This window comes from Amborella trichopoda, chromosome 5, assembly GCF_054954075.1.
Source record: "Amborella trichopoda isolate Santa Cruz 75 chromosome 5, AtrichopodaSantaCruz75HAP2 v2.0, whole genome shotgun sequence".
Lineage (NCBI taxonomy): Eukaryota > Viridiplantae > Streptophyta > Magnoliopsida > Amborellales > Amborellaceae > Amborella > Amborella trichopoda.
The window spans coordinates 1,444,347-1,462,853 of NC_142340.1; the positions used below are offsets into that span (position 1 = coordinate 1,444,347).

The window sequence follows — 18,507 nt, forward strand, 5'->3', positions numbered from 1 at the left end:
TGATGATAGCTCACCCAGTGAAGTACCATGCTATACATGCTTGGAATCCTTATTCTAAGAGATTGATACTTAAGAGTTACGTAATGTAATGCAATTCTGTTCATGAAAAGAAACGGAATTGTTTACAAAGATACCATTTACCTATTGTACAAGAAGGTCACAGCTATTCCCACTTGTTAGATGTCAAATTGGATGGCTTGAGATGAGTCTCAAAGTACGAGAATTTTTTTTTTTTGGAACTTTGTGTCAAATCAATGATAGTGTTACAACTGCTCATTTTGAAATTTAAGAGACAAGAATGCTCGTGACTTCCATGTACAAAATTTAAATGGTTTCTTTATTGACAATCCCAAAGGAAAATGATATATCATGGCATATCATTTTTCTTTATTGACCTCCAGTTGGCATATGGATGCATCCGTAGGTGTAGAGGTAAGGTGCACCTTCAAATTTTATGGTGGTATATAACTTTGATGTAAAATGTTCGTAGGATTATCTCAAAATTTATTTTTATATCTAATTATAAAATTTTAAATTTCAAAAATGATTAAAATCAAGTAGATCTATAAACATATTAAAATTGGACAGTGCAGATAATATGTTGTAAAATGCACTATTTTTGAGACTTAAATTTTTTTTATTTTTCACATTCATACATCTAGATGTCGAGACGATCAATCAAAGGGTTTTTCAACATTAAAACTACCTTTTTCGATGGATTTTTGAGGAGTCCGTAGTTCTACATTATAAGGTTACATCCTTATATAAACTTTTTCCAACTTAGAAAATGTACTACAGGGAAGATTCTTTGAAACGTCTGCGGTACTTTATCAGAATTCATAATAGAGATTCGGCAAAGCTTGATCTACGAAAAAAATAAATATAGGTGCTCCATATCCTAATATAGTGTTAAATCCATAATAATAACATCAACTTATTAAATGAGAGTTTTCTCTTTAAAATAGTCAACCCACCTGAATAAATACTAAGGTGGTGCAATCAACCACTTTATCATCAAAGCTTTTACTTTGATTGGATTATTTCACTTGTACCTTTAACTATTTGAGCAAAATATGTCCAAATTGTTTCTATTTTGAATTTAGAATCTGACACAAAGCAAAAGTATTTTGATAATTTGGTTCAGGACACAAGTGTGGATAAGTTACCATAAAATCCCTTGGCAATTCTCTGTTCCAAACAGTGAAAAAGATATTTCATGTCTTGGGTTTGGATCCCATAACAAGCAGGATGGTTTTGGTTCGAGCTATATAATATACATGATATTGTTTTAAATGTAAATAATCTCTTTCTATATTAATTAAACACGAATAAGAGGCTTCATTGAAAAAGCATGTTGCAGTATGGTGCCTTGAAGGCCAGAATCCAAAACGCATGTGGTCATGTTAGTTGCTCTGGCTGCTTATATATAGTTAAATTACTAAAATGGCTCTACTTGTTCTAAATTTCTATTCTAGAGGTATTTTTGTTAGAAAAGATACTTTCAAAAATAATCTTAAGAGGTGGTTTGATCATCTAAATCACATTTTATCTATGGAAAAAGTTCATATGGAATCGAGGCTCTAAACAATAAAATTTAAACCTATCTCAAAAATTTCACTAGAAGAGGTTGTTTTGATGCTCAAGTATCTTCAAATTGATCATCTTGACATTAAGATGTATGGACATGAGAAAAAAAATGGATTGCAAGTTTTGAAAATAGTGTATTTTGTAATGCATTTTTGGACGGTCAATTTTCAAACTTTTCAAGTTTTCATAGATATCTCGATTTACACTATTTTTGAAGCTTTAAATTTTATAAATAAATATGAAAATATATTTTGAGGCTGTCACAAAGATTTTCAATATTGAAACCACATTTCTCGATATTATTTGAAGGTACATTCTAATTTGATTGTTTAGAGTAATGACACTGTGAGACCATCTCACACCATGTAAGTAGGACCCCAAATGATCACCATTAAATTTTAACATAAATCTCTAGAAAAGTTATGACATGGGTATAAGATTTGGGTGAATGGGTTTATTGATAACTTTTTTAGAGATTTGTTTTAAAATTTAATGGTGATCATTTGGAGTCTTACTCACATGGGTGTGAGAGGGTCTCGTAGTATTATTATTCTAATTATTATTGTACTATTATAAAATAAACTCTACTTATTATTGTACTATTATAAAATAATACTACTATTAATATTGAGTCACACTGCTCTTCACAAAGGGTTAAATAACAAGCCATGCTTGCAAGTTACAAACTTGGGCGCCATCTCCTCATAAAATGAACATTACATTAGAAATACTTCATACAATTTGCCACCATATTGAAATGTGGAAATACCAGGCACTTTGGGGCATTTCCTTCCAAGAAAAGTGCGTTTCATTTTGGAATATAAATTCTCAAAAAAACAAAAAAAAGAAAAGCTGAAAAAAACAAAAATATAAATTAAATATATATCTCAAACTGGAAGAGGCGGTTTTTCGGCCTTCATCTCCGGTGTCGGACTCCTCTGAAATTCCACCGTGGCCTCTGGAATCTGACCTAAGGGCTCTCCAACTGTTGGCCCCACATACAAAACCGGCTTGAAACCCACTTCGGGAACCGGCTGAACAGGCCTCAAAATCGGTTCACCAAAACCACCAACTGAATAACTATAACCATTCTCCCCCATATAAACCGGATAATAGCCTGAAGCAAAGCCTCTCTGAACCGGAAAACCAGTATGAACCGGTGGAAAACCAGTATGAACGGGTGGTGGAGGAAAACCGTACCCGCTCACAACCGGTTTTGCATCAGAATGCCGGTTTTTCGAAACCGGTTCACCCTCTTCTCTCTCTGTAACTTGAAGGGTTTGAAGCTCAAGGGCCAATTCCCCGGATTTACCCTCAATAAAATCTTTATTCTCCTGATCTTTAGACATATCCCCTGGCTTCTCAGGGGCAGTTTGGGCATTATCATCGAGACCAAAAAGAAAATCAGGATTTTTCACTGTACAAACAGAAATTGGGCTCTGATAATTTGGGAACAAAAACAGCCTTAATCTCACCGGTTTTTTGCCATAGCTTCTCTGTAACCGATCGTATTCAGACATTAAATGCTCGAGATCTTCTTCGTCGGTTATGGAGATCAAGGCGTCGAGATCCTCACCTGGCAACTGGTATTTGTAGATGATGTCTGGGAGGTTACAGAGAGAAAGAAGCTTTGCTTTCATGGCAGAGAAGGATACGTTTCTGTCAAACGAGACGATCTTGGTTTCTCCGCCATAATAAGAGAGCAGGTTATCATAGGGTCTCGGCTGGATTCTTCCGCCATGGCTACAGAGGACCTTGACCTTGTAGCTTGGGAGGTCCTGGTGGTCAGTGTCTCTGGATCTTGGTGAGGAATTGTCCGAGTCGTGTGTGTTATTTGAATGGACGTCCATTGATGAAGGGTCTTTGGGGCGAGAGAGAGAGAGAGAGAGAGGGAGAGAGGAGAAATGGGTTTTGCAGATTAAATTGAGAGAGAGAGAGAGAGAGAGAGAGAGAGAGAGAGAGAGAGAGAGAGAGAGAGAGAGAGAGAGAGAGAGAGAGATGGTTTGTTTTGCAGGTATCCTGAACTGGGGAGCTAAGAATAAAGAGGAGGGCGGGATTTAAAGGTGGGTTTTTGGCTCTTGTTTATTTGGGTTTTCTTTTTCTATTCTTTATTTGTGCATGGTAATGAGTAGTTTATTCTTTTTTCAAGTTGTAAAGCAAGGAAGCCCACTCTTTGAAGAATGAATATTTTTTTGTAGTAAAAAAAAAAAGAAAAAAACAAATAGGAAAGAGAGAGTAAAAAAAAAGAAAAGAAAAAAAAAATACTAGAATGGCCGGGTCTTGAGTCTTGACCAAATTAGTGTACATATAACGTCAGGTTTTTTATAAGGAGTCTACCTCTAAAATTTGTCGAAAGATGTAGTTCGAAGATTATGATGGCTAGAAAATCTATACTCGATATTAATTATGAAATTTAAAATTTAAAAAATGGAGTAGATCGAGTTGATCTATAAGCACATATTCATTCTTGATCTTGGTTGCCATCATTTCAAAGGCTAATTGTTTCTATTATTTAAAAGAAAAAGTATCCCATCGGGTGGAAGAGTGGAAATGTAGCAAGGCCATATCCAACGATTGGGAATTAGTTTAATACTTTATTTTTACTTTTATTTTAGTAAGATATTTGATTTCATTTTTGGTGTAGGTCTATTTTATAAATATAACTAAATAAACATGATTAAAAAATATATAATATAAAAAAATCAAAATGCCCTTATTATTTTGTTCAATATTTTTTATTAAAAATATGCGGCGAGTCAAGAAAATGATAGAATTTGAAATGAATGCATTCAAACGAATTTAAGTATGGCTTCAATAAGAAATAAGATGAGAAGAAGTACCCTTAGATGGGATGAGCGTGTGCGATGCCAACTTACAATACATGTTAGTAGCTACCAGGGGTGGACTCAAAGGGACATAGTAAGAAATAATGAAAAAATATATATGTAAATTTATGGGCTCATTGAAAGTATGATTCTTGATAAAGCTGAAGGGATTAAGATTCACATAGGCGATCCCAAAGAATTGGGAAAAGACTTTGATGATGATTTTTCATTAAATTTTTTTTATTCAATTTCACTTATAAAATTACATCTAAATACCAAATTTTAAATTAATAATCTTTAAAAAAAAATTTAAAAATGAACTAACAAAAATTACTATGGGAGAGAAAAACATTTTAAAATTACGGTGGTTGCATATTTATCCCGGTAATTTAGGGGTTGACAAATATTACAGCACACAGCCAGAGTATATATGCTCGTATACACGCCCCCCAACACAAAACACACTTCATTTTTCGCTGTCAAATAATAAAGGAAAAGAGAGGCAGAGGGTTTGTAGAGAGAGAAGAGAGGTAGAAGAAAAGATAGAGAAAGAGGGGTTAGTCGGATAGAGAGAGAAACTTTTGGAGAAAAACAAGGGAAAAATGAGGTTTGTAGGGGTGAGAAGACAGGTAGAGTGTATTTTAAAGAGAGAAAATCTCATGTATGTAGGTATAGAGAAAAGGGTTTTTAGAGAGAGAGAATAGGGGATCAAAACTCAACCCAGGACCCGAGAGATAGATCCGATCTGTGTTTGGGTATGAGTTCAAAAATTGGATCTTGCAGGTTGGATCTAGATTCGATAATATTTTTTGAACCTTCACATATTTAAATATGAACCTTCACATATTTAAATATAATTAAATAAATAGATATTTTAATTTTTGGGTCAGATCCAATTGAGTCGGGGTCCGGGTACTGACCTATTTGCCATCCATTGGAGAAAGAAGGGATTTATAGAGAGAATAAGACATGTTTAGAGAGAGAGAGAGAGAGAGATGTATTTTATGTGTGTGTTGGTGAGTGTGTTTTAGAAGTCCAAGGTAGAACTAAGGTTGTAGTGGCAGACTGGCAGGCCAACTCAAGCCAACTACTCAAGCAAATAAAAAAAATGACTTATTAAACTATTTCAATAAGGTACAAGCAAATAAAAAAAGAATTATGTAAATGTTCCAACAAGGTACATAAATCTGTAAATGCTTCATGCCCTCATGTGAATCCCCCAAGTTTCTACCTTTGTTATTTTCACAACTTGTAGAATTCTATTGCGTGGTCCTGCTGGAGCAAACCTTATACTCAAAGCAGTGGGTGAAAGTATGAAAGAATGATTTAGTAGTATTTTTTTTATCTAAATTTTAGTATTATCTTTAAATTTTTTCCCCCCAGAAGTTTTGATTAGAAGCTGATTTTGTTTGGAACTGTATCTTATTTTTTTGATGATAAAAAAATTGTAAAAAAAAAAATGATACTGTTCCAAATGAAAGTGTATGGTATATAACCTTATTTGGTATCTCAAATGTAACATTTTCGGTAATGGCTGGTCTTTCAAAAACTAAGAGACAAGTTTTGCAATAAGCCAATGACGAACAAATTGAGACCTAGCAAGAACAAAACTCAAAACGTCATGCTGTACCACCCATCTACTCTCACCACATGTGCTTTGAGTTTTTTATATCGTTTACTTGCTATATAGTCAGGAAAATTTATCAAAATAGACTAAATTTATCAGCTATTTAATCTGTATATAGCTAGTTCTTTGAGTTGTTTATATCTTTTACTTGTTATAGTCAGGAAAATTTATCAAAATAGACTAAATTTATCAGCTATTTAATCTGTTTATAGCTAATTCCAACTCGTGTTCTCGGGGATCTGGTGGCTTCTTTGAATGAAATCAAAAGATATAAATAAAATATTAACAGTTTGTATTTTAAGTAAATTTTGGTAATTTCCCTTATTTTTGCAATTGGGGGCTAGGTTCATGGTGAAATGCAGCGCCCAAAGTGAACTTCTAAGTAGGTTTATTCCTGGGGGGGCGTGTACCCGCGGGAACACAAAATTGTTTACTTAATTAACTACCTTGAAAGTCGAAATTTCTGGAATCCTCTCCTCCCCCTCCCCCCAATGTTCTATATTTTACTGTTTCTCTCTCTATCATGCATTCCCCAGAGCTCAGTAGTCTATTTTGCAGTTGTCTGTTTCTCTCTCTACCATACGCTCTATAAATCAATACTTTATTTTGTGTTTGTGCTGTTTCTCTCTCTACCACCATTGTGGCCTTTGGTCAAGCCTATTTTCCTGGCACTAAGTTAAGCCTTGCTTTTGCCTTTTTTTCCCTCTAATACTAACCGCTGTAAAAAAAAATATTAATGTTTTTTGTTTTTTTTTTTTTTAAAAAAGTAGATTTAAAATATGATTAAACAAAAAAAAAATTAAATAAAATTAAAAATTAATTAAAAATATTTTAAAGAATTGATTTGTACTTAAACATGTAAGCTCTTTACATGTTTTGCAGCACTCCTCCAACGTAGGTGATGACCATATGTGTTACTGTGCTAATATGAAACATATTGTGCTTTTCCTGTATGAATTATTCAAATAAGGGAAGATATTGTATGCTCCATCGGTAGTAAATTGTACACTTGCTTCTTCGGAAAATACCTACACAATAGTTACGTTTGGACACCAAATTTTGGGATGTAGTCTACTCAACGTAATATGGTAGTCCCCTTGATAGGCCGTATTGAGCACGGCATACACCTATTGTGTGCGAGAATGGGGTTGGGGTCATGGTTGTAGCCCACTTGAGCTCGAGCTAAGGTTTAAGCTTCTATTATCTCCTAACACATTAAACAACTCTTAATGATTTAAAAAAACAGGTAGGGGCTTGCGATCCCTAATGATCCCTACTGAATTACCTTAAAAAAAAAATACACCCATTGTCAACTTCACTTATAATATAAATAATTTAGGGTGTAGTTTTTATAAGGTTGCAACTTTAAACAATCCAATTAAGATGCATCTCCATAATGCATCATAATATGTAATTTTGGGGTAAAACATTATTAGGATTATCTCAAAATCTATTTTCAGATCTAATTATAAAATTTTAAATTTAAAAAATGATTCAAACCAAGAAGATCTAGCAACACTTGGAAAATTTAAAAAATGGACGGTCTGAAAATATGTTACGAGATACACTATTTTTAGGGCTCAATCTTTTTTTCTTTTCTTATTCATCATCTTGACATCGAGATGCTCAATTAGAAGGTTTCCCAACATCGAAACAACCTTTTATGATGAATTTTTGATAGAGCAATGATCCAATGCTAAGGTTGTATCATAGTATAATGCAACGACATTTTTAGAAAACCATGTTCGTACTATTTGTTCGTGGGGGGGGGACGGGGGGTAAGGAAGATGCCGAGGTCTTAATAGAAAGGGGTTGATAGTCCCGTCTGCTAGGCTTTTCCGAACTTCCCTTTGCCTTTCTGCCCGTGAAATCCTTTTCCTCGGCACCCGTGTGACCCCGGTTGAACCGGTCCACCCTCACCTAGAAATCGAATGACCTAAGAAGCAAGGGAGGAGTCATTGTTGAGTTGAGCAAAAACCATGAATCAAGGTGATCCCCATCCGAATATCGTCCAAAGGATTTACAACTTTGTACACTGGCTATTGAATCATCTGGGCCACATCTGCGGAACCCGGACTGGCCTTCCTGCACTTTTTCGTGATGCGCCTTATGGTGACCAATGCGCCTTATGGTGACCAACGCGGATAGGAACTAGAAGTCCTCAAATTCGATTAGACCAGACGGGAATGGTCGAAGCTCAGCATCTCGCACTTCAGAGTCACCACCAGCAGCTACCGTTTATCGTCACCTTGGCTTACAATGGGTTTTTAAATGAGCCTGAGCATGGATATCCAATGGCTCCTTAAGCTCCTCATCAATTTCAATTTTTTGATGTTTGATAGAGAGAATGGAAACTGTCTTTGTTTCATTCAATGAGGAAGCCAACCAGTTAAAACCTAATCTATTTTTCAAACCCTTCAAAAATTGAATGAACAAGTATGCCTACTAACCCTGGGAAGCGTTAGTAACAAACAATTGCAGTCTAATTGTTTTACTTAAGATACAGATTCGAAAAACAGAAAAAAAAAGATAAAGGCAAAAAAGAAAAGAAAAAGCATGTTTTATCTGGTCTATGATTTTACATTTCATAGACATGATGAAATTATCATGTTTATGTGTATCTAAGTAAGATCATTATATTGCAAATATTTGTTATTAGAGTAATTTATGTACGGACACGAAAAAGAAGATAGGAAAATATGAAATGGTCCAAATTTTCACAGAAGGTCGGTCAATTTTTTTTTTTTTCTAAAATTGCCCCTCTGATGCCATCCTCGGACCATTTTTTATTTTTTTAGTTTTTCCATTAGTAGGTCTCAGTTCTACAGTGGTTCGAGTTTTAAAGCAGTATGAGGTCCCCATCCTCATATCACTCTTTGTTTCTTTTTTGTGGAAGAAAAGAACAGTCCGAATATGGGACCTCAGACCACTCTTTGGATTGAGCTAGGTGATCCCTACTAACGCAATAAACTAAAAAAAATAAAATAAAAACGGTCCGAAAAAGGCATTTAGACCAAGGGATAGTTTTAAAAAAATAAAAAAGTACGGGTTGATTGACTGTCAATGTAATTTTGACCCAAAATCAGCCCATTTCATATTATTTTATTTGTTTTTGTGTCTGTATGAAAATTACTCTTGTTAGTAATCACATAAATATTCGCTTTATAATCATCACATACTTCATATTCGGCTTCTTCGCTATCGCGTGTTGGCATGATGCAAGTTTAATCCAGGAGGAACTGGGTGTAACAATCTCAACCAAAGAAAAGGATCAATAATTCCTAAATAAGCTTCAAAGAAAACTGGTTAAATCAAATTCAGATATCAGAGTCAAAGCTTTATTTCCATTTAGATGAACCTAGCATTGCACGAGCTATACACAACCGAATATACAATAGAAAGTGTTTGAAAAATGGTCAAATTTGCATCGAAATCGCCTAATCCAGGTCGAAAATCGTCCCGGGCATTCAATATTTATGACCTATCAATATTTGTAGGTTAATATGACTATTTGGACAAACTTTTTGCTCAAATAACTATTCATTCTACTTAGAATGTTGGCTAATACATGTTAGTGTTTGCCAACTCGACGAGTCCAACTCAGAACCCGCAGGTCAAACTGGAATTGGGCATTGGCCAATCCAGGTTTTGATTATCCGGTTGAGTATTTAAAAAAATAAAAAAATAAATATAAAATCCCAAAAAATATTGGATTTGTTTGTAATGTATTTTTGAATGATTTTTTTTATCAATTTGGAAAGATTGGAAAGTGTTTTGCCCATCTATACCTATTTTTTCATTTTCTCATCTTTTTTAAAAAGTTTCAAAACTATACCTGGGCACAAATCAATTTTTTAAAACCCATGTTTTTCACTAATTATCAACTTCATTTAGATGTGTTTTATTTCATCATACTTTAAATATATTTTTCATATTTGTTTAAATTTTTTTGCATTTTTTTAACATTTTTTGGAATGGTCAAGACCTGCCCGGGTAGGCCGGTTGTACCGCCCGATTTACCTGTTACTCAGAACCGGCCCTTAGCCCGTTCCCGAGGCCGCTTGTACATGTACAGAAGCCAGAACCTAGGTCAAATTGGTAAAACAAAGCAAGTCCTGGAATCCACTTGCACTGAATTGTCTTCTTTAAATGTTAATGAGCTGAATTGCCTCTCTGTAATAGCCAGGAGTTGCTTTATTTTAGACAAGACAGTCAAAAGAGTCCTATATTTAGAAAAGAGTATAGGATGAAAATAATGGACGTTTAACAACGGTTAAATTTCAGTAAACTCCATATGTGGTTAAAATGTATAAATGCACAAGCCACAAGGTTTGCATGCATTCTTTAAGTTTTGTTTTTCACTGAAAAAAGTCCTCTTAATCTTCCTGAACTTATTGGCAACCATAGAACTCACAGGACAAGAAGGTAACTCAAACTAAACTTCTCATATGCAAACTCTTTAGTTTCATCATCTCTCATATCAATCCTGTTTGAAATGTGTCATTTTCATAGTCAATTTTCTGTCTTGTTATTTAAAATCTGAATTATATGATCTGCAGAAGAAGGATGGAAAGAAATTTTGTACTTGTTTCGGGTTTTTGATGATTGTTGTGATATCTACTTGCCATGGAGTTGGAGGAAGGGCTAACTCAGGGAACGATTTGGAGGCGAAGGCAGAGGCGCATTTGAAGCTTTTGAATAAACCTGCAATTAAAACCATTAAGGTTACATTTTTTGTTTTTTTCAAAAAATAGTTGTAGTCTTCTTCCAAATAAAATTTTAAAATGTTGAATGATAAATATGAGGCTTTCCTCATTGCAGAGTGAAGATGGGGATGTGATCGATTGTGTTGATATTTACAAACAACCTGCATTTGATAATCCTCTTCTAAGGAACCACACCATTCAAGTTTTATTTTATTTTTTATTTGCTTTTATTCCATGTAAATTGCTCTTTTGATACCCATTTTTTTATCTTTTTATTTTAGCATTTTTGCTAATGAAATTTTTGTTTTTTACTGGGTTTGGTCTCAGCAGTAAGTCATTTATTTTAGTATCTGTCATCATTAAATATGCAATCTAGTTGTAGGACATATGGTTTGCATGCCAAAAAGGAACAGTGTTGACTTAAATTTTCTCTCATTTTGTATGCAATGATGTATCAAGTCTACAGTTGTTGATGGCTCATCTTTGCCGTTGGTTGATAGGGTGGCAACGGGCTGGGCCTAGCCGGATCTGGACTCAGACCGAGACCTGTAAAAGCAATATGGTACTTGGACCCGATCGAACCCGTACCCAGACCTGGACCCGACCAATAAAATAAAAAATATATATAAAAATCCCGTCACAGACGTGCTAAGTCCATGACAGTCTTTAATCCATACTGTTCATTTCCGCCCATATGCATTTTTAAAACTTTTCCATATATATATATATATATATATATATATATATATATATATATATATATATATATATATATATATATATATATATATATATATATATATATATATATATATATATATATATATATATATATATATTAATGTTATGTTAAATATATATATGTATTATTTAAATGAAAAAGTTTATATAAGGTTGCAAACTTAAAATGTAGAATTACAGATGCACCTCAAAAATCCATTGGAAAATCTTGTTTTAATGTTGAAATACCCTCTAATTGATCATCTCAACATCGAGATGTATGAATATGAAAAAAAAAAGATTTTGACTCCTAGAAATAATACATCTTGCAACATATTGTCTAGACCGTCCATTTTCAAGATTTTCATATATTTATAGTTCTACTTAATTTTAACTATTTTTTTACTTTAAAATTTTATACTTAAATATAAACATAGATTTTCAGGTAATCCTAAGAATGTTTTACATCAAAATTACATGTTATGATAAAATTCATAAATTTTGAAGGTACACCTTAATTGGATTATTTAAGGTTGCAACCTTATAGAAACCACACCCTTATTTAAATACTATAACTAAAAATATATATTTATTTAAATATTATTTGAATATTATATATCAAATGGTATTTATATAATAACACTATGGACTCGGACTTGGACTTGGACTCGGACTCGGACTCGGACTTGGATCCGACCCACCAGTTCCCATTCTTGGACCCATGTCTTGACCCGGATTAGGTATACCCATCGGGTCCAGGTCCATTACCACACTTATTGGTTATTGAGTATGGATAATGGAGATAACATTTATCATAGTTTGTATGGTACATGAACCATGGCACGTTAATTTGCATGGTACAAATTCTAAGCCTTATCTATGCATACTGGTTTCATACAATTGGACAGTAGGGTTGGGGAGCACTATGCGTGACCACATTCTCAAAAACGGCATTTTAGTTGAAAGTATATCCAAAATAAGATATTATACTTTTCCTCTCAAAGCATATGAAATTCAGTTTTCTTCAACCATAACAATCTTTAAATTAACTTGTACACATCCAAAAAGTATTGAACTGTAAATATGAAGTTTAGAATTGTACCTACAATGAAGAGGAAGGGCACGATATTCATCATGTTTGTGCAAAGATATGTTTGAAATAGTGATTGAAAATATTAATTGGTGTTGAAATAAATTGAGCATGTGTATCGATCAGTGTTGATTAAATTCATTTTTTTTAATTACTTCTTTCACTGTAAAAATTTGCAACAAATGAGACCCACTTCCTATCCAGTAGGCTTTTCAAGAAAGAGGAAGATCATGAGTTTGGCTTCTCAGATATGGAACAAACACGAAAGTTGCCCACAAGGAACAATTCCAATTCGCAGGACTACAAAAAATGATATTCTGAGAGCTAAATCAATCACTAATTTTGGGAAGAAAACCCCAAATTCGATTCCTGGTCCAAAAAAGTCAGATAACAACAGTGCTATTGATGTTGAGGTATACAAAAATGCAGTTTTGTTGGTCAGTTTATTGTTTCTCCTTTCAATGTGTGTTTGTACATGGTTGCATGACATTTTATGATCCACTAGATGCATTTCAAGGAACACTTTGGTATATATTTCTCATTTTCTTTGGTAAGCAAATAAGTAGGTTTAGAAATTAAATTTGTGACCATATTTAGCGACGAAAAATAACTCTGCCTTGGCCGGCTCCCTATTGATCCCAAACCCAGGTAAAGGAGGAGGGTTATGTTAAGTAGACAACCAACAATAAGACTATAATGATGATGATGATGATGATCTAGAGATGAAAAGTGCTCCAAAGGATTAATGTACCTTAAGAGAACTTTGATGTGCATATATTTAGTGCCAAATATGGTATTGGTCTCATTCAATAGCGCATATAGTGGGCTCTTGCGAGAGCATTAATATCCACATATTCCCTCAGGGCAAGGAGGTACTTAAGAGGGCTTTTCAATTTAAAATTTTGGAATCTAATTAAGAATCACCGTCAGATGATTGTTTTTTTTTTTATTTAAAAAAAGATATCAAAATTATATCAACTGTCAAAAAAAGGACAATCTTTGTTCAATATTTTGACCTTAATTTTTTCAGACCCTCAAAGAGTCCTTTTTTTTAATTATCATTTCAGGTTGGTTGATCCCAAAATTTTTGGTACTAAAAATTCTCCTACCATGTATTTTACTGAAGGAAGAACATAGACAACCCACAAGAATAGGAAATCATTTGAGCTCAAAAGAATTTGCTTTTGGGAGTCCATAAGCTTTTGCCATGACACTCCTCTCTCAAATTTCTAGGGCTTCTCTCCCTCCAGTTAGAGATCACTATCTTTGAAATAATTGCAAATCAACTGCACAAAACATGTCTCACAATGTGAAATACAGGGGATTGCAAAATTTTCATCAGAGAGACAAGTTGTGGATTTTCAACATATTGGGGTCACTAGAATCAGCAAATTTCTTTCAAGGAGACAATTTGTGGATTTTGAACATATTGGGGGTCACTAGAATTTAGTAGTCTCTAATAGATTGATCCCATCTTATAGGATATATTCGAAAGTACTGAGAATTAATGTAGGGATTTATGACTTCATTGAGGGTATGACCCTTGATAGAGCAGAATGGTGGGTTATGATTCGTATAGTTAACCTTAGATAGTTGAAAAAACTGTTATGAAAAAGGTGATAATGATCTTATAAGAGTTTTTTAATGAAATTTTGTTTGGACATACATCTAGTATTCTTATTGTATAGTGCTTTCCAATCTTTTGCTTTTCTTGACTTTTTTTTCATATTTATAAAAATTTCCCCATTTTTTTGGGTGAATAAAGTTTCTTCTTAAATTCTATTACTAATTAATTATTTCATGTGTGAATCTTTAGCAAGCATATGTGTATGTGTCCGATTCGAAATCAAATTATTTTGGAGCAGAAGCAAATATTAATGTTTGGAACCCATCGGTGAAAAAGGCCGATGGTTTTGAATGACCAAGGCCCTAACACAAATGTTATTCAAGCAAGATGGACGGTATATGATTTTATTTATTTATTTATTTATGTGTGTTTTTCCTTTCCATCTCTCACAAGGAAAATTTATTGAAAGTGACTTCATATTTTTGGCTTGAGCCTCTTTTTAAAGCATATAAGTGCATTTTGAATTTGTTTATTTTTATATATTGGATTAAGCTCAAATTTGGGACGTACATAGTTCTCACCATTATAAATTTATAAAAGTATAAAAAGAACAATTTAAAATAACTAAAATTACTTAAGTACTTATAAATCATGTAGCATTGTTTTGGCTATTTTTTAATTGAATTATTGGCTACAAAAGGAACAAGGTGAAAAATATAGACGTACCAAATTTGAAATTAATTCAAGTTATAGAAGATTTAAAATAAAATACATTGTACGCTCTAAAAGAATAAGACTGGAGTGTAAAATATGAATATATGGGAGCATTTTTAAATTTTGACAACAAAATGAGATTTTTATGTAAATTTTCCTTTTTATAATGACAAATTTTCCTTCTTATAATAACAAAGTAATATGGGTTGGGGAATGATGAAATTTAATGCCTTTTAGATGTAATTTTATGATTTCCAAGTAAATTACAATCTCATGGGAGACTGGCGAACTCCGAACTCGACTCTTTATATATTGGACAGTAAGTTTTTAATAGGACAAATCGATAATGACCAATTAATTTCAAAACAAGAAGGTTACAATCATCATTGACCGTTAAATTTGAAATCGGTTGGTCGAGGATGTGTCATTGTTTGGGCACAACATCCAATAAAATTTTTCCAATGTTGTGACACACTTTCATCTATTAGATTTCACATCCAATGTTCAAAAATGATTCTATTCTCCTTATACCAAAATAAATGATTTCATAATATTCAATCCCTTTTTAATATATTATCAATTATTTAATCCAAGAAATTTGCATTTTGGATGGAAAAGGTTAGTATAAGGCCGAGGCTTTTTAAGTCAAATCTAACTAGAAATTGTCGTTTTGGTATTGAAAAACCATCAAAGTAATCGTTTCCACCTCACTAATATGGATTTGAATCCACAAAAGATATTTCAAGTCCAAAAAATAGTATGTCATGAAATAATTTATCTTGACTGTCCATTTTCAAGTATTCATAGATCGAAGAAATGCACTTTTTTGGAGCTTCAAATTTCACAATGATGAGTGTAGATTTTTAGATAATAATAAGGGTTTCTAGTGCTGATATTGTATTTTCCAGTAAGATTTTGAGGTGTGATTTTATTTTTTAGCAAAAATTATCCGTTATAGTTTGCGTTATTACAAAACTACCGAAGTTTTTGTTATTACTTATTTGTACTTTTTTTTTATCTCGTAACAAATTTTTTTTTAAAAAGATAATTTTACCTTTTTTCGGTTGTTGAACAACCGAATTCCATAGATTTTAGGTTGTTGAACTACCAAAATTAGAACAATTTAGGTTTTTGAAAAAAAAATTTCCGAAATTTTTTTTCTCTTTTGTAGGTCATCTGTGTATTCTCTCTCTATCGACTAATCAAAATTTTCTTTTTTAATTCAATTTTTGAATAATGTCCTCTGCGTATTATCTCTCTATCCACTAATTAATTTTTTTGAAACTTCAAGTGAATTCTCTCTTTATAACTTTTTTCCTATGTCTATCCATTCTCTCTCTCCATGATTTAAAACTCTTCCCTATCTTTATCTATACATTACATTAAACTCGTCCCCATGGTTATCCATTCTCTTTGTTCTAGTTAGAAATTGAAAGATGGTTGCTGTAGATTAGTCATTGTAGAGAGAGAATGGATAACATATAGTTGATTAGTCATTATAGAGAGAATGAATAAACATGGGAAAGAGTTAAACCCATGTATCTTCTTATGTTTATCCATTCACTCTAAGTTATAAACTATTCCCTATGTTTATCCATTCTCTCTGTTCTAGTTACAAATCAATGATGGTCAAAGTAGATTAGTCATTGTAGAGAGAGAATGGATAAACATAAGACGGTCACGGTAGATTAGTCATTGTAGAGAGAGAATGGATAAACATAGGAAACGGTTCATAGGGAGGAGTTTAAACCCACCCAATCTAAGGTATAGATATAGGGAAGAGTTTAAAAGGAAAGGACAGAGAAAAAAAATTCGGTTTTTCAACAATCAAATATTTTGAATTTTTCGAAAATTGGTTTGATTTCCGAAAACCCATTGAATTCGGTTGTTAGGGGTAAAATTGTTTTTTTTTTTAATTTTCATTATGAAATGAAAAAAATAGATAGATAATAACTAAAACTATTAAGTAGTTTTGTAATAACGCAAACTATAACGGATATGTACTTAATTTTGCCTTTGTTAAGGCTCTACCTAAAAAGTCTATTGGAAAACATAATTCTCGTGCCAAAAAACTCATGATCAGTTGCAATTCTATTTCCATTGCTAATTATAAAATTTGAAGTTATAAAAAAAGGTCAAAATCTAGCATATCAAGAAAGAACTTGAATAGGCAATTCAGAAAAAACGCTAATCATTTTTAGGGTTTTGAGTTCCTTGTCCCTATTAAGGTGGAAATGATTCATTTGCTAGTTTTTTATTCGGAACCACTTTTCCTGGCAAGATTTTAGATGCAGTTTTACTAATTAGTTTCCCAATAGTTAATTACTTAATACCTATTAATGTATATACTGGGTAGTGATCTCATGCAACGGTTGTAATATAGTATAATGCAACTACATTTCTAGAAAACCATGTTTATCATTTTTGTATGATCCAAAATTTTGCACACACACTCTCTTCATCTCAATAATTTGCACCCTATATATGGTTAAAATGAGTCCCATCTAAGAATGAATCTAGACCGCCTATTGATGAATTTCAAGATCTAGGCATTTATGAATTCAAAATCTTTTTTTATTTTATTTTTATGTTCTTAATTTAATGATAATAAAGTATTCTAAAAAATTTGGAAAAAAAAAAGATCGTTCTAAGGCCTAGATCTAAACATCTTCACCAAAATGGAAGATCTATGTTAATTGGGTTAAAAAAATACTTGTTATGCTGTGTTTTCAAATTTTTATTTTTTTATGTTCATTCACTAGAATGAAAAGAATATATATTTTAAAATTCGATCAAATAAATGGCTATAACATGATTTTTAAAAAAATTTACATTATATTACTATACAAGTGTTACATGAAATCGCAACCCGTACTAATGCTTCATTTATGGATAACATAGAAATGGGTACAATAGTACAGGCTGCTACAACTTCCACTGTCCTGGTTATGTTCAAATAAGCTCAGAGATAAGCTCAGGTGCAGCCCTTGAACCCATTTCAGTCTAGGTAGGGCCTCAATTTGCTATACTTGTCACAATTTATAAGGTAATAAAAAATAAGAAAATAAATATGTCACATGTTTCAAAATGTATTTCCTTTAACAAGTCAGGTTTTATTAGGAATTGGGCTTGGGCTTGGGCTTGTGATTAGTAACAACGTAACATCATCATTAGTTAAGTCTTATCCCAGTTATTTACGGTCGGAAGTAATACTGCTACATCTCAAATTCAATTCTTATTATGAGGTCCTGTTTCATTAAGTAATGGATGTTTATGAGGTGTAATTTTCAAATTTAAATAGTTCGAGTGAAATTTGCTGCTGTTTTTTGGTTTTTTTTGTAAGGCACATCACTTAAACTCTAATATTTTGTTATTATTTTGAATGTTGGTTCTGTCAAATATTCAATTAATGTACAACCTCTCTCTCTTCTTCCCGTGTGTGTAAACTATTCATGTCTAGTGGAAATCTCTTTCTCTCTCCTCAAGCTATATTTTTCAGCAATAACCCACTCTCTCTCAAAGCTATTTATATTAATTGTAATTCCCACCACTCTCCTCTCTTTTCGTTTTTGAAAAGAAACCCGTCCTCTCCGTCTTTACACATTTTTATCTAGGAAAATTGTTTCATGCGGACTGGACCATATTTCTACAATATGCTGTATGGACCATAT

General features: G+C 32.8%; 2 protein-coding genes across 2 annotated transcripts; one reads left to right on the forward strand and one right to left on the reverse strand.

The window, feature by feature from the left end:
* Positions 1-2,160: 2,160 nt before the first annotated feature.
* Positions 2,161-4,961, reverse strand: LOC18426661 (uncharacterized). Its single transcript, XM_006833303.3, has one exon. It carries the CDS (start codon positions 3,435-3,437, stop codon positions 2,475-2,477), a length of 963 nt encoding a protein of 320 aa, XP_006833366.1. The 5' UTR covers positions 3,438-4,961; the 3' UTR covers positions 2,161-2,474.
* Positions 2,380-17,843, forward strand: LOC110006600 (protein neprosin-like). The gene is made up of 5 exons (XM_088867779.1): positions 2,380-3,650; positions 10,599-10,763; positions 10,861-10,943; positions 12,734-13,018; positions 17,753-17,843. Exons 2-5 carry the CDS (start codon positions 10,641-10,643, stop codon positions 17,841-17,843), a joined length of 582 nt encoding a protein of 193 aa, XP_088723905.1. The 5' UTR covers positions 2,380-3,650; positions 10,599-10,640.
* The last annotated feature ends 664 nt before the right edge of the window (positions 17,844-18,507 follow it).

Bases quoted from the DNA above. Each gene is read 5' to 3' on its own strand.
- LOC18426661 (XM_006833303.3), bottom strand. From the start codon at position 3,437: ATGGACGTCCATTCAAATAACACACACGACTCGGACAATTCCTCACCA.
- LOC110006600 (XM_088867779.1), top strand. From the start codon at position 10,641: ATGATTGTTGTGATATCTACTTGCCATGGAGTTGGAGGAAGGGCTAAC. The intron at 10,764-10,860 runs GTTACATTTTTT...TCCTCATTGCAG, and splicing joins CTGCAATTAAAACCATTAAG to AGTGAAGATGGGGATGTGAT. The intron at 13,019-17,752 runs GTGTGTTTGTAC...TGGGTACAATAG, and splicing joins TTATTGTTTCTCCTTTCAAT to TACAGGCTGCTACAACTTCC.